The 16,868-nt window shown below is 43.2% G+C and overlaps 1 protein-coding gene across 6 annotated transcripts in view; it reads right to left on the bottom strand.

The window, feature by feature from the left end:
- The window catches only part of CCDC191 (coiled-coil domain containing 191), a 38,832-nt gene extending 21,973 nt beyond the window's left edge, over positions 1-16,859 (bottom strand). For 3 of the 6 annotated variants that reach the window (XM_025188875.2, XM_014577709.3, XM_075906475.1), the window contains exons 1-9: positions 13,227-16,474; positions 10,178-10,324; positions 8,903-9,081; positions 7,752-7,975; positions 6,880-7,030; positions 5,254-5,444; positions 4,055-4,304; positions 2,212-2,687; positions 1,465-1,559 (exon numbers count right to left, since the gene is read on the bottom strand). In XM_025188875.2, the coding sequence (XP_025044660.2) occupies positions 1,465-1,559; positions 2,212-2,687; positions 4,055-4,304; positions 5,254-5,444; positions 6,880-7,030; positions 7,752-7,975; positions 8,903-9,081; positions 10,178-10,324; positions 13,227-13,533 (2,020 nt within the window). In that variant the 5' untranslated portion in view covers positions 13,534-16,474. Of the gene's footprint in view, positions 1-1,464; positions 1,560-2,211; positions 2,688-4,054; positions 4,305-5,253; positions 5,445-6,879; positions 7,031-7,751; positions 7,976-8,902; positions 9,082-10,177; positions 10,325-13,226; positions 16,475-16,654 lie in introns of those variants that run through there. The other 3 variants (XM_075906459.1, XM_014577714.3, XM_075906444.1) reach the window with 3 other exon arrangements.
- Between the last annotated feature and the right edge of the window lie 9 nt (positions 16,860-16,868).

The following is a 16,868-nucleotide window of genomic DNA, read 5'->3' as shown; positions in this document are numbered from 1 at the left end:
GAAAAATTGTTCATCTTGGCCTCTGAGGATAGAACAAGAAGCAATGGGCTTAAACTGCAGCAAGAGAGGTTTAGGTTGGACATTAGGAAAAAGTTCCTGTCAGGGTAGCCAAACACATAAATTGCCCAGGGAGGTTGTGGAATCTCCATCTCTGGAGATATTTAAGAGTAGGTTAGATAACTGTCTATCAGATATGGTCTAGACTGTATCTGGTCCTGCCACGAGGGCAAGGGACTGGACTCGATGACCTCTTGAGGTCCCTTCCAGTCCTAGTATTCTATGTCCCCCTCTCAGTCTTCTCTTTTCCAAACTAAACAAGCCCAGTTCTTTGTCTTCCCTCATAGCTCATGTTTTCTAGACCTTTAATCATTTTTGTTGCTCTTCTCTGGACCTTCTCCAATTTCTCCACATTTTTCTTTGGGCCCAGAACTGGACACAACATTTCAATTGAAGCCTAATCAGCATGGAGTAGAGCCAAAGAATTACTTCTTATGTCTTGCTCACAACACCTCTGTTAACACATCCCAGGACCAGGTTTGATTTTTTTTGCAACAGTGTCACACGGTTGACTCATTTTGCTTGTGGTCCACTATGACCCCTAGTTCCCTTTCTGCAGTACTCCCTTCCTAGACAGTTGCTTCCCATTTTGTATGTGTGAAACTAATTTTTCCTTCATTCCTAGCTGAATGAATTAAAAGGGGGGGGGAGGCGCTTTCCCTTCTAAACGATCTGATTCTACTCAAGAGATGGAGGCAGGACACTGGCTCATAGGGACCAATGGTCTGAGGCAATAATTATAAATCCAGTGCATATATTAGGTGTGTGATCCTGGCTAATATGCTTGGGGTTAAACAGGCTGCTGATTTGGGGCTGAGGATTTTTATCTCCAGATTAGATTGGTGGGTTTTTTGGCCTTCCTCTGCAGCATCAAGTGGCTTCATCTTCTAGGGTCCCCTAGGCCTACTGCATAAAAACCAGCTTTCTGCCATTGCAAGGGGCTTGCTTTTTAGAGCACCTTGGCCCTGCCTGTTTTCTAGCTGCTAGCTAAGAATAGTTTAGTTGCCTGGAACCTCCACATTTTGCAGCTTAATTAGCCCTGATTTGGATTTTATACAGCCGTGATAAAATTAACATGGAGCAACTGTAGTGTGAGATGTTTCTATTATAAAATCACTACTGTCAGATGATACAGAGAGGCTGCTATGGGCACTAGATCCACAGAGTTGGGAGCGTGAGATGAAATGTCTCGATGTTCCCTCATCATCTGCTGGACAAGTGGCACAGGCCCTGCCCTTGGCCTGAAAGATTGTCTGGAGCCACATGAGCAAGGCTGACAAGTGGGATTCAGATTCCCTGCAAAGGGAGGACTATTCAGAAGCAGGGCCAGAGGGATATAGATAGGAAGAAGCTCTATTCTCTGGAAAGGAGGGCAGAAATGGTCTTTGCTACCACGCTGAACAATACCTTTCAGTATGGGATGAGCCGAGGGCAGCAGATTTGAGTTCCTCCTGCTTTGGGTCACTGTTTTTGTGCTCTCTGGCCCCAACGACACAGGTGAACTGAGAAGTGGGGGGAAAAAAAAACACTAGCATCATCATCTTCCAGAGGACTGGAGGTCTTGTGTATAATAATCCAGGGTGAGAGTCAGGAGTCAGGGCATCTCTTCTCAGTTTTGCTGCAGTCTCATTGTGTGACCTTGGGGAAGTCACTCAGCTTCTCTATGTCCCAGTTTCCCTATCTGTAAAACAGGGTTAATGATATATTCCTACATCACAAGTGGGTTTTGAGACTCAATTAATTAATGCCTGTGACGGGAAATAAGATCCTTGGCTAAGGCTTTTACAGAAACATAAAGTAGCAGATAGTGTTGTAGTAAATAAATCCATTTTGCTCCTATCATTAACAACAACAGAGCATCTTGCGTCCCAAAGTGCCTTACATGTTTAACATGCCTTTAAATGCAATGGGCAATGCAAAGTACTCAGAGAAGCATAAAGGATTTGACCCAGCTAACACCACCCTGAGCATTGGCTCAAAAGGAAGAGCAACACCTAATGCATCATTAACACCACTTTCAGCTGCATGGAGTTATGATGTGGAGATCTGCCATGCAAGTGCTGACCTAAATAACTTTGTTCATCTTATCAGAAGGACTAAGATGCTCTGGATAGTACAGTCTACCCCCACTATGGCTCAGTAAGATCTCTGTACCTTAAAGATGACATACTCTTGCAGCTTGACTGATCTCCTCTCTTCAGCATTTTTTCTTTAGTTTTTGGGACTGGATTGTTGAGTGCCATGGTGGCAGCTGTGGCTTGCTCTGCTTCCTGCTTAGCCCTCCTCAGCCGTTCGTTTTCCTGCAGTTCAAGGATCATCTCCCGTTGTTCTTGAAGCTGCCTCTTCTGCTCTTCAATCAGCTGCTGCTGGAAGGCATGGCGGTGCTCAAAATGGCTTCTGAAGGCGGGGGCCATTTTTTTGTCAGAGGTCCCAAACCACTGTACTGGAGCGAGTGTTTGATTACTGGATTCAGTGTGATCCTGTGAATTCCCAGCAGCATGTTGCAGGGCACCCTGCCAGGCATACTTGGGCTTCTTACATGAACGAAGACTGGGTGCGTGACGAGCATCTTGACAGTGAGACTCTACTGGATTGTTGGGCTCTGCCAGAAAAAGGGACGTTTCAGTTACCTGCAAGGGAAGGATTTGTCATTGACTGAAGTCAAGAACTCCACTGCTCTTGAATAGCTAGGAGCATTTTTCTGAATGAAGCAACAATAAACTCAGTCTGAGAGGCAGGGTAACCTCATGTGTGTACTCTCGCTATAATTTTTACTAATTGTAGTGCTATCCCAGGGAGGGAGGAAGTACAGGAGCTACTAGGTGGGCAGAGGAGCTCCTGAACTAGCCAAAACCAGTGGATTTAAACCCAAAGAAGGATTAACACAATCTTATTTGGACTGGGGTGTTCTGATTAGGCATGAAGGCTTAGATTAAAAGAAATACAGATGCAACAAGGTAGTCTACAGGACCAATCTATCTGGGTAGTTAAGGAAGACATAAAAGGGACTGGTTTACAATGGCACTATGGCAGCTTTACACCTCAGAGCTGCACAGAAATCAAAATAGTTAAATAGTCATAAAACTATTTGGTGATAAACTAGGCTCAAACTTTTAAAACATGTGGCCTTCCCTCTCAGAATTGTATGACTAGTGAATACTGAGATCTGCTTCATAAGCCAAATTCTCCCCTCAGTTACAAATATGACACTCCCATTAGAATGGTGTATCTTAGCGAAGGATTCACTGGGGCTGCAAAGATGGAACTGGGAAATTTTGCTTTCACTTATCTCTATGCAACCCCACCGAGCTCAGAAGAGTTACATTGGCATAAGTGAAGGAAAATTTTGGTCTGACACAAGTATAATTTTTTTATTATTTATCTATATTATGGTAGCATCTAAAGGCCTCAATCAAGTATCAGAGCCTTGTCACTCTAGGAATTATACATACCTAAGGAAGACAGTCCTCGCTGACAGCTTACAATCCAACTATGCACATGCTTATTCTCTTCTTTGTGATGTAGATTAGACACTTCTTGGGCCAAATTCAGTTCTCTTGTTCTTTAAACTCAATGGGATTACATTAATTTAACTAAGGGTAGAATTTGGCATTTTCTTCTAAGACCTTGACTATTGTCAATGTATATGATTCTTTGGCATATATAGTCATAAAAAGAGTAACTTTAATCTCCCTTCAAAAGAGATCCACATGGTGCGAGTCTCTACTTGGAAAACATCGTGGGATTATACTTAAAAAAAACCCAGTCTCTAGTGCTTTACCTTCCCATTCACCTCTAATCTTTAAAAACACATTTCTATAGTGCCTGAACAATAGGGCACGCCTAGAAAATGCACATGATGCAGCAGATCCATGAAGCTGTACTAGGGGAGTACTGAGCACTGTGTCATAAAGCACCAAGGAGGTCAATTTTTAGAGCTGTGATTCATGACTGTGGGAGGTATGGGGATGAGGAACTATATGAGAGAGAACTTTACCTCCTCTTGCCTCACAGGTTGATCCAGGGTCACTTTTTTCATCCTGGTCCTGCTAACATCCCATGATCCGTCTGTGTCAAGTTTCCCCGCTGATGCTGCCTCCAGTAGCTGCACCATCTTCTTCCTAGTTTCCTCCTGTTTCAACTGTAGCTCTCTCTTTTCAGCCTCAGCTCGGCTCCAGAGCTGCCACTCTGTAAAGCAGCAACGTAAAACCCGTTTCCGATTATGCTCAATAGCCAACATCTTTTTCCTGGAAAATAAAGCATTTCGGTTAACAGACATGAAACAGGCCTCTCTACTAGCATGCTTAAAATGAATAATATCCCACTCTTATGTAGCGTTTTTCATCAGTAGCTCTCCAAGTGCTTTACAAAGAAACTCAATGTAATTATCCCCATTTTAAAGATGGGGAAACAGAAACACCAAGGCATGAAGTGACTTGCCCAAGGACACCCAGCAAGCTAGTGGAAGAGCTGGGCCTAAAATCCAGATCTCCTAAATACCAGCCCAGTGCTCTATCCATTGGGCCACCATGTCTTGCCAGGTGGTGACCTTTACCAAATGGATGGAACAATCCAGAACATCATCAAATTTCATATTTTTCTGAGTTCTGCTTGATATCACTCGATTCTTTGAAAATCATCTACTACATTTACAAAAGATTAAAGGATGCTTATGATATATACAGATGACATAAATTGGGTTCTTTAAATATATTTTCCAGCTTGTTTTACAATCCCCATCCTCCTATATGGGAGTGAAAAGGATACAGTCCTGCCCACTCCAGCTGTCTAGAGGTGAGGGGTAGCCCCACCTGCAGAATATGCTACTGTCTGTGGGAGTCCAGCCAGCAAGTTCTTCTTGAAGGCATCAAGCCTAACTAATCTCTGATGTAACTCCAGTGAATCACTGGATTCATCAGTATGAATTTGGCTCTACATATATTTGGGACCTGGAGGAAAGAGTGAGCCAATGAAGGAAGTTCCATGAAAGACACTCAAATAGAGAAATTGGAGGTTGTTGGAAAGAGGGGTTCAAGTCCTTGATCAGATCCAGCTTCATTTCTCGAACTGCAGGTGATGTGTAGATTTATTAGGAACAAGACTTTCCACATACTCAGAAAGAGACCATACTATTTCACAACCTTCTGCTTAGCACTAGATTCTGTTTGAAGGCTGCTAGTTTCTAAGAGCCACTACCTGTTTTGATCTCTGAGATGAGTCTCCAACTGCTGAGTCTCCTGTTCCAACTTCTGGAACCACGTATAGTCCCTCCAGGCTCGCAGGGCCTTCTGCTGGCACTTCCAGTCAGCCAGGGCCCTGGCTTTCCCCATTTTAATCCTATGATCCAGAATGAGTTTGTACCAGGCAGAGAAATGCTGCTGTAGGCACTGCAGCAAAAAAGCGTATAGAGCCATTGAGCAAGAACATTTCATCACACAAATGCTGATCCTCGCAACCCTTCCCTTGGTCTTTCCTTTTGAACAACCTTGTTCAAACCCACAGCAAAGACTTGAGAACTAATATAAAAATAGCAATATTTATTATGCAGTTCTACTCTGAAAAGTGACTGTAAAAACAGCACCATGGAATCCATGTTCATTGTTTCATGGTGACTCCAAAGCAAAATGTGCTCAATTTACAAGTAAAAAGGAATAACTCATGAGAGAGAAATACAAAAATAAAATTCTAGAATTAGGATTGTCCCTAAATGCAGAAAGCACACGTTTCTAGAGAAGACTGCCCTGCATGTAGAACTCTTTTACAAATTACTCCATAAACTGCTTGCTTGGTCTTTAAAGAGCATCTTAATAAAGATAATTCCCAGTGCTAAAATTTACAATGTGACATAGAGTCACCCTCATTTTGCTGGGAAGTTGGCCCCCACCTCCCTCAATCATACTGGCTGCCTCTGCGAGCGATTTACACCTTGGACAGAAGAGTAATTTGCTATCTAATCTACCTCTTAATTCTAGCCCTGTCACAGGAGATGCTCCAAGTGGGTCAGCTCATAACAGTTCTTTAGCTGTTCTTTTGTTATTACCTCCCGTATTAATTGCATCAGCATTCCCAGACATGGAAATCCAGAGACTTATAAAGAGAACAACATGTTAGCTACTTAAGTTAATAATGAAGGATTCATTATTGCTTATCTCTGCTCAGTTTCTGCCCTTGAAAATGTACAGCTCAGATTATCCCATTCTTAAATCCCTCTGTAGTTTCATTTGGACTCTTCACTCCCTGTCTTAATTGTGATGTTGTGTTGCTAGGCATGCTCCACTCCAGTAGCAGTGGCATTTGAATTGTAGACAAAGTGATCCTTAGGGCTAGATGGCTTCTCAATTTGAGTATTAAAGGATTCTACTGTATTAAATGTGCTTCAGGTATATATAATGTGATGACGACTGATTTATTCATTAAAAATATAGTGTAATGTCATTCATACCTCCGCACAAGAACATTATTCCTTATAATGAGCTTATTCATTCTATAGGGTGTTCAATACAACAGGCTTTCCATTTCCAAATGTTTAATAAACCTACACTTTTAGCACAGACTGGACACCCAGCAACCCAGAGGCAGAACAAGGATTAGGATTCAGGAGTCCTCTATTCCCAGTGCCCCCTTCTAACCACTAGGCAAGAGTTTCCCAAACCATCTTCTACTTTCTCTCAGTGGATTTTTTATCTTACTCTCCCCACACAAGACACTCAGGAGGAGGCAGAAGGTCTGTCAGCCAGGGCTTCAGACTTCAGTGAGAGTTGTGTGAGTGCATAGCTGAGCGCAAAATTTGGCTCAGAGTGCTAAATACAGGAAGATGCTCACTCTCTGGTTTTCACTGTGGATCTTGCTCAGCAGCTCTTGCAGTCTCCTTTGTTTCTCCTCTTTCTCCTGCTCCCGGGGTATTGGTGTAGTGTGAGACAGGCCCACTGCTGCCAATTTCTGAGCTTTTTCTAATTCTTGTCTTTTTCTCTCTCTGCAAGTAAGAATCAAAGGCAGATAGTAAATAAAGGAGGAATGCTGTGGGTATGGGTCTCACCCCTTTCTGAACCAATTTGCTGAGAATGACCTCTCTGGCTTGAGGTTCCAGAACACAGTAGTAGAAGAGTATCAAGAAAGCACACACTAAGAACTGGGATCCCATAGATGCCTATGGGATAGGTGACAGTTGCCACTGTGGAAAGTGCAAGCCTATGGAGAAAAGTGGCAGTCGCAGTGCCGCCATGGGCTAAAGCAGTGTGGAAGGTATGAGCCTAAGGAGCTCCTATGCTCAGCAGACCCAAAGATCCTGCCACTGAACAGTTTTGAGCTGCATTGGCCATGAACAGATACTTTCTTTCCCCTCTCCTAAAAGGGGATGGCTCCAATTGTAAATGCCAGAGTTCTGATGTGTACACGTTGATAGATGTTGGCACCGGATTCATTTTTTAAAACTGCCAGCTGCTGTGAAGTAACTAGAGACTGCAGTGGTGCTGCCTCCAGAGTTAATCATTTAAAATATGTACCTTATGAGGGCTCAGGACCCCAGGAGGCAGGTTTTTTTGACACTACAATGTCTTATATTTTTAGTCTGAGCTCACTGCATCCAGTAGCCAATGACTAAAGAAATTCCCTTTCATTTGGGGTCCAGAGGCCCTGTAGATCAAATAATTAGATGGAGCTTGAGTACCATTCTCTCCCTCCCCACTCCATCTTACATTTTTCGTGCTTCTCCCATGATGTGCCTCTTCTCTGCCATCTTTTTCCTCAGCTTCACCATCTCCCTCTGGAGCGCCTCCTCCTCCTTCCTGGCCTCCAGAGCCTGCCTTTTGTTCTCCTCCTGCACTCGCTGCTTGGCCTCAACAAGGGCTAATTTTTTCAAGATCTTTTCTCGTCTCTGGAGCTCTAGCTCCTTCTGACGCCTTAAACAGTTTTCTTTCACCTGGGAAGGAAGATCACAGCAATGAGCCAAGGCAGCAGTAGTGACAAGAGTTGTATCATCTGAAGAAAGACTTCTGGGGTTCTTTTTAAACTGTGAGAGGGTGAGTCTCAATCAGGTGGCCCATACAGGGAAGGTCACACCACACAAAATCTCATTTTTTCCTTGTACTCCTCCCTTGATCTGTGCATTTCCACCTGTTTCTCTCTTGTCTTACTCTGAGACTGTAAGTTCTGTGTGGCAGGGCCCCAGGAGGCAGGGTTTTTTGACACTACCATGCCTTGTATTTTTAGACAGAGCTCACTGGTTCAGTGTTTGTACAGTACTTAGCCCAGTGGAGTCCTGTTCCCTGACGGGCTTCTGGGTGCTCTGATGATAATAAAAATTTGAGAGAGTTTGGCTGTCTGTGAGTGAGTGAGCTTCAGGCCTTACCTCCTCCCCGCATAACCAAACCTTTGCCTTGCTTTAAGTTATGATAAGAGGAAGCTGTATACCAAATTTTGTGGTCCTTGCTCTTACTATTTAGGAGTTCTTAAACAAACAGACAAACAGACAGACAGATGACTGACTCAATCACTCAAAAACTCTCTCAGATATAGTAGATAGCCAACTGTAAGGTCATATCCAAGAAACAGAATGGAGGGTATATTTATAGGAGTGAGGATTCTATTCCAGTAAGCAGGTACTCTGGAAAAAAAACTTCTCTTTTCGTCTGTGTAAGTTTTCATACCATATTCACTGCTAGCACTTTCCATTAGAGCCCTGAACTAATGCAAATGCTATCCTCATTCACAGAAACGCCTAATACTTTTGAGAACTGTCCTATGCTATTTGCGTCAATTATACCATGTAACGAGTTTCACAAGTTAATCTGTGTTCCATAAAGAGTGTTTCCTCATGTAGCTTTCCACGTGTTGCCTTTTCCTTTACCTGCTTGTGTCTTAGCTCCATGGTAATTCGTGGGTCCCTTGTTTTTTTCTTCTCCTTGATTTCTTCAGTCCTGAGGTCTTGCAATATCCCACAGCTTACCACTTCATTTTGCAGAAGATTCTGCAGAAAATCCTGAACAGTGGTACTTTCCATTTCTTGTTCCAGATAACCACACAAATCTGTAACAAAAAATCCAGATCACCTCATAGTAGTTTGTAATTAACAAACCCCAGAGCCTAATGCCATCAAGCATAACATGATTAAACAGAGAACTGCTCAGTCTGTGATAAGGAAGTTAAATTGTGGTTATCTGACTAATCGTGTAGTCAATTTGTGATTAGTTGATAAGGGCCCGTCTGCAGAGCTGCAGCGGGGGTAGCTCCAAGAGCCAGCTCAAGCCATACCGGCTCCAAGAGCCACCTGTGCTGCGGCTGTGCATTTTAAATGTAATAAGAGCCGCTGGGATCTTACTACATTTAAAATGCAGAGATGCAGCGTCTTGAACCAGTGCAAATCGGAACTGCTTTGTCCCGGGGCTCGCACTGAGTCCAGCAGCCCGTTTATGGAGGCCAGCCCTGTTCACTGCAAACATGGTGAGCCTCAGCCCGCTGCAGGCAGAGGCTGCTTCATAGAAGCCTCTCCTATCTCCCCCTGCTGCCTTTTAAACTGGTTCCCCCAGCACCAGCTCCTGCTTAAGATGGATCCCCCAGCACCAGCACACAGAGGCAGCAAGGTGGGGGAAGTGAATACTCGATACTTCACTTGACTATCTGATAAGCTTATGCTTATCGGGTAGTTGACTACATGCTAACATCCTTAGTTTCTGAATGTAATCCTGCCTAAAGAAGTCATGTTCACTGCACTCCATTTCTCTTCAAGAAACTAAAGCAGTCTCAAATTCAGTATGTTTAGATGATGATGATGATATGATAACAATAATACTTTCCCAATCTTTACTGGCTTGTATTTGAGGATCTCAAACTGTTGTATAAATCTTACGTGCTTTATAGACATTCTGAGTTGGGGACATATTATCTCCATTTTACACAAGCAGAAAATGAAGCACAGAGTTTAAGAGGCCTATTTATGTAATGTCAACAGCAAGTTAATGTCAGAGCTGGGAAAAACCAGAGGCTCTACTGACCCTGGTTGTTTTTAAGGAGACTCTTACCTTGGTATGTACATGACTTCTGGCTTTCAAGTCTATGAACTAACCACTATTATCCCTAAACAGTCTTTAAAATTAAGTTAAGAAATGTTTTGCTATGCTCTCACCATCAAACCTCTCATACTTCAGAAAGCCAGCAGGGGGCTCTTCAGCAGAAGTAGAGTCAGCAGCTGCGTCTCCAACATTCTCTTCTTGGTCACATTCTAGCTCTAATCTCAGTTTGGAATTCATCCAATCATTGAGCAGTTCCTGGGCTACAGGGAAAGGGATCAAGGGTTTTACTAGGGTTAGAAATATCGCAGTAAATGTAGAATAGTACGACTCTGTCCTCTTGGGATTGCTATGCAATGTGCTTTGCAGTTTGTTTTAAATGACCAAAGGGTGATCTGTAAAGGAAAATCTCACTGGATTGGCGCTTCCCCACCTCTTCCATTCTTCATATGTGAATAGGCTTGAAAGGTGGAGAGGCTTATTTTGTGTGTGTTATATGTATTAGAAATTCAGGTCTTGTCTAGTCTGTTTTTCCTGCAAGACTCTCTGGACAGTAAGAGAATTATTAAGATCATGACATCATAGATACCAATAAGGTGAAAACTGATTGACAGATGAAGTTTTCAGTTTTTTTAAACTGACTCCTTGAAACGTTTGTGTTTTCACTCAGGCCCCGATGCTGCAAATGTGTGCATGTAGCCTCAACAGGACTACACATAGGCATAAAGTTAAAACCATATGTTTTGTAGAAATGAGGCCATTTTTTGGCTAATATTTAACTCAAATGCCCAACAGTTGTAAGAAAAGCTTTTAAAAAATAAATACAAAACTCTACCCCTTTAATGAAGAACTAAGAAATAACTCACTCCAAGTCTTTGGTACTACAAATAAGTTATACAATAAAAATGATGGAGGATATATCTTAGCATTCCAGATACATCTAAGGAAAAATATAAAAAATGAAAAAACAAAACCCAGCACAGCCGAAAATTTCCTTTTCAGGCTTCTGTAAACATTCTAAAAAAGTTCAAAAACAAACAAACAGAAAGACACAAACTCAGAATTTAATCCCTTTCAAGTCCTTGTATCCCAATTTTTAGTCTATAATTAGCCCAATTTAACAACCACAAAGTTTATTCAATCAGAAAAACAGAAGTCAGTTCATCTTGTTCAGGCTGTGTCATTTTTGGACAAAGTGCAGACTCCTCATGTTTGGAATAAAGGAGATTTTAACACTTATTACAGTAATATATTTCTTAACATAGTGAGGTGACTGCAGAAAATCAATATTCCTATGCATCATAATTGTAGGGAATAGATAAAAGGCTTACAGGCAGTTCTGGGACACTCATGAAAAGATTACTATATATGTAAAGGAAAAAAACCAAGAAAGTCAGGGATTAAAAAATAAGGCATCTTCCATACTTCAGACACTTGAAGAGAGTCAGCTCCATCTCTGAGAGACATTTGAAATTATATACAGAAATCAAAGTGTACACAGATTTATCTGTGCTATTAATAGTGCCACATATTATTATAAGTGAAAGAACTGACTTTGAATGTATTAGAGAGCTTTTTGAGAGACTTTGTATTTGTTTGTTCTGTTCTGTGGATAGCACATTTTTAAGTGTTGCAAAATAATGCAGGGTTATAAAAATCCAATTTGCTTCTAATTTTTTTTTACTGACAGTTTAGCTTTTGCATTTCCTTCACTTCAGACAGCACAAATAAAAGTTAATTTCCCTTTTGCTTATAGACATTTAAATTTCAAATCTGCAGCATTTGGAATGCAGACATTTCACAAGGAACTAGGGATGTGATAGTGTACATGGTTAAACAGTTAACCAATGAGCGTGGGCTCATCAGTTAACCTTCACAGTAAGGATGGAACTTCCATCGACTAGTCGATAGGCACTTCCGCATTCCTCTTTTGAAAGGAGGAATGTGGAAGTACGCATGCAGCCTGGGGCCAGCATCCCCCGCTCACAGTCCCCCGCAGACTCCGGGCTCCATACTGCACTGCCACTTTAAAATGCTACGCAGAGCGGGGGTCAGCTGGAGACTTGCCAGCTGATCCCAGGCTGCAGCGCAGCATAGTGCAGAACCCGGAATCAGCTGGGGACTCCCACATGTGCAGCGCCACACAGCTGATCCAGCGTGTGGAGCCCAGGGTCAGTTGGGGACTCCCCAGCTGATCCAGGGTTCCAGCACAGCATTTCGAGGAACCTGGGATCAGCTGGGGAATTCCCGGGGTCAGTTGGGGATTCCCCAGCTGACCCCAGGCTCCATGCACACAGTGCCACACAGCTGATGCCGGGATCAGATGTGCAATGCTGCCCCTCTGAAACAATGAGGCATTTGCTCCTCTGAAACAATGAGGCATAGTCAACTAGTCTTTAACATCCCTACTTCACAGTTACACATAACTCCCCCCAACCCTGTGCTGCTGCTTCTGATACAGAGGCAGCAGCATAGGGCAAGGGGGGGAAGAGGCAGGTGGCTTCGCGGGAACTGATGCTAGCAGGGAGATGGCTTAAATGCCAGCTCCCCGTGCACACCAGCTCTTGCAAAGCCACCTTCTCTTCCCCCTCGTGTAAATGTTTAATTGCTGAAAATTTCTGCAATTACATGTTTACAATTAAAAACTCTTTTTAATATCCCTACAAGAAAAATTTATTTATTGGAAAAAATCTTCCACGGGAATGAAAAAGATCAAATAAAATTATTCATAGATTTTATGAAACTATTTAGGTCATCTAATCCTACCTCCGTATAACAAACAATTGCATGCAGTTAGTTGTGTAGGGATCTCAACAGCATGTGTTTGACTAAAGCAATTCTTCCAAAAATGCATCTGGTCTTGATTTGAAGACTTCAGAGAGAATCCACCACTTCCCTTGTTTGTTCCAATGGTTAATCAGCCTCACTGTCAAATATGTATCCCTTATTTCTAATCTGAAATTGTCTGACTTCAGCTTCCAGCCATTGATTCTCATTAGACCTTTCTTCTCCAGATTAACGAGCTCAAGTCTATCTCATATTATGAAATATCTATTTATTCTCAGGTTTTGTAAAAAATCAGTGATACACACATCTACCTATTGGCCCATTTGGATTTCACAGGGTCCCTATAAGCAGCTCAGGGTAGGTACTATTCAAACTTACCTTCTGCATAAGCCTCATCATGATCCTGCAGCTGCTCTTTTGTTTCCAGATTCATCACAGGAGCACGTGACCTTTGAGGGTAAGCTGACTTTTTAAGAGAAAAAGCTTCAGAAACAGCAAACTCGGAGGCTTCTTCCACTCGCTTTAAAATAAATAAGGGAAGAAAAACATTTCTCATAACTTTTGCATACTCAGTTTCTAATACTACAGATTCCTGGTCCTGATCCTTTAAGATACTCGGGAGGAGTGGACTCCTGCACATGTGCAGAGCACCAGTGACTTCAGTGGGACCTACATGAAATAACATTCATCAATGTACATGGCACTGGGGCCCTAAGCATTACTACAGTCTCATTGGCATGAAGCTGTAGACAAGGCTGAGATCAGATTCTGTCCTTGGGTGCTTATAATTTTCCAAAAATATTACCCCAGTAGAAGATTTATCTGGTGTTGCTCGGGTCCTTAACTCAAATAAGTTTTGTTTTTCTTCATTTAAATCATTGCTCCAGGGTGGGGTTGAAGATGAGGGATTCAGTGTGCAGGCTGCCCCCGGGAAAGAAGACAACCCCAGCCCTCTCTCACAGCAGCAGCTTGGGGCTAGGTGAGAAGCACCTCTCCATGAAAGCTGCAGCAGGGAGAGCAGGGGAAGGGGTGCATGTCCCCTGGCTTAGAGACAGCTAAACAGACACACAAACAAACAAAAACTCTCTGAAATATATAGTAGATAGCTGTCCCTTTCTCCACCCCTGTTGCCCCAATGGGGTTATAGATGTCCTGGTTCCCATCTCTGGCCCCTTGCTGTCCTCCTGTGGTCATGCTGCAGTATAACTCCCTCTTACCAGACTTCTCCATTTCCATTTTACGTGCAACACTTGAATTCCATGCACATCCCATTATCCTGGCACAACCAACCCTGCTTTGCTAGGGATGTTAGCTATTGTGTAATTGAATAGTTGTGTAACTACATGAAATGTTAGTAGTTACACAACTATTTGACAGTTCCTACAGGCAGGGCCAGGGCTGGCAGCCAGTGCACTCCCAGCCCCACTCCCGGGGAGCCCCTTGTGGGGTGTCAGCTTTTGGTTTTTTTTAAATAATGCATTGTGAAGGTAGCACTGAAAACATAAATCAGCCAATAGGCTTGAGGGAACATGGAACAGTGGAGTTTCACTTCTACAGCAGAAGGACCTAAACACACTCATACATGCTTTTTATAACAAAGCATGTCCTAAGCAATCATAAAATCCCTCCCCTAAATTCTCAGACTGGCTCTCAGCATTGCACTGTAATAACAAGGAACAGATATGTGTTAGATATGGAACTGGGGTCAGACAAATGTGTGTTTAATAAGCCTATGCCAAAATGTTAAGGGGAGCTCTTACTGTGTAACTGATGTCACTGGAATGTGGCAGCTATTTGATAACACACAGTAATACTTCACAACAGGACAGGACATACAAAATACGGTAAGTAGGTCCAACTCCTAGGAAAATGCAGGGGGGCAGAATGTAATTACCAAACTGGGACTTGTCTAGGATAATTGACACCCTTACTCCTGCAAAAGGTTTCACAGGATTTTTTTTTAAAACAACCACTAGCAGCCTGGATCTCAAATTTACATTTTAAAGAAGGCACTACGAATACCATAGAGACTGTGTGCATCTTGCACTGTGTGGGCTAACTACCATCTACTCACTGAATCATCATCACATCCTGCAGTTACATAATGCATCCAGGAAAAATTGTATCCAGGTATTTACTGGTTCAAAGAAGTAGTAAAAGGATTATAACAAAAGGGAATGTGGACTGCCACAAAAATTTGGGTGTTTTTTTTTGTTTTTTGTTTTAAACTTCACACTTCTCATGGACTTATTACCTTTGACATGTTTGAAGATACTTGATTTATATAGAATTAAGTTATAAGCACTGGTATGATAGTTATTTCCAGACTGAAAGGATTTCTGTCCTACTTTCATCCCCTTGAGCCTGCATGGTCCCTGACTTCATTATTTTTCTGTTTCCCAAGTTCATTTGCAAAAGCCCTTACCTTGATCCAGTGCTCCACATTATCAGAGTCAAAATTTGGCTGGAAATAAGATGTAAAATGTTAACTTAAAAATACTTGTTTACTTTTAACTCTCATTTTAATGTTGTCAGGCCTAGAGCTGGTCACTTGACTAAAATGAAAAAGCCAGTGTTCTTTATCCAGAAATATTACTCCCCTCCTCAAACACCTCTCCATCTTTCTCATTCATTTCTGAATCAGATGATCTTATAGTTAAAACACTGGATGAGGACTTGAGATCTGGATTCAGTTTCAAGACGTGGTCCATTTTATATGTGACCTTGAGCAAGCCTCCTAGCTCTTGATGCTGCAGAGATAAGCTCATCTGAAAAAGTGGGTTTTGCCCATGAAAGCTCATGATACTATATGTATTTTTGTTCATCTCTAAGGTGCCACAGGACTACTGGATACCTTTATCTGCTGCACATGAGCTATCCAGTTGACTTCAATAGCACTACTCAAATGCTTAAAATTAAGTATATTTGTAAATCTTTGCAGAGTTGGAAACTAAATTGCTCTTTGCCTTAGTTTCCCTTCTGTAAAATGGAGGTAACATTTCTTTGGATTTCTGCCTTGCATTGTATTGTCTATTACAGTATAGCCAAGTCAAAATTGCCCTTCTTGCTTTATTAAAACCATTATGTCATTGACTTCGGGGATGCCCTAATAGTATCAATGACTTCTGTAAAGTTATCACATGCCTCCCTATAATTTGTTTTTCCTGAAAGCCCCAGCTCCTGGAGTCACGTGATTACATAGGAATCTCTGCTGTCCTTTAAAAAAGAAAAAAAAAAGGTGGAAGCAATTCCAGTAGGCCAAGAAAAGCTTGAAAACGGAGCCACATTGAACTCAAACACTCGGAAACCTGCAGGCAAATAACAACACACACAGTTTTTTAAAATAAATCTTCTGATTTTAAGGCAATCTCATGGTTTCCGAAGGCCCAGGCTAGACTATGTGCCCTAGTTGGGGGCAGCTGAGCTCGGGGGGGGGGGGGCAGCTGATGGGTTTGGCCCCATTGAGCCCCACAGGAAGGCCGGGGGCCGAACAGAGGTAGAGACCTCGACTGCCCGGGCTGACCCTGGACTCCCCTGCTGTGCAGCGCTGACGGACCCCGCGGGGTGACTGTGGGAGCGCCCTGATTGGCCAGCGGGCCCCGCCTGGGAGTGACATTGACCCCGGGGGGGGGCCCTGATTGGGCGATGGTGACCCCGGGGGAACAGGATTGGGCGGGGGTGCTGTGGGGCGCCCCAGGGATTTCCTGGTGACCTCCCGTGTAGCCGCCCCCCCCCCGGCAGCGCTGAGCTCCGGGATTGGGCGCCGGGGAGATGCGGGGGCGCGTGACAACGGCCCCTCCCGTTACCTTGGGCCTGGCCGCGGGGGTGAGGCGCTGCCAGCGATAGAGCTGAGGCCTGTGCGCCGGGAAGGCCATTGCCAAGGTTCGGGCAGGGACAGCAACCCCCAAATTCCGGCTCAGCCACACGGGGGGAGCGGTGCCGTCTGGGAAACGGAGTCCCGCATTCGACTCGACGCTCGGGAAAATGGGCCCCGAGAGAACTACAAGACCCAGGATTCCC

This window comes from Pelodiscus sinensis, chromosome 1 (genome assembly GCF_049634645.1).
Source record: "Pelodiscus sinensis isolate JC-2024 chromosome 1, ASM4963464v1, whole genome shotgun sequence".
Lineage (NCBI taxonomy): Eukaryota > Metazoa > Chordata > Testudines > Trionychidae > Pelodiscus > Pelodiscus sinensis.
The sequence above is the reverse complement of the archived record's forward strand: the minus strand, read 5'-3'. Positions and strand labels throughout refer to the sequence as shown.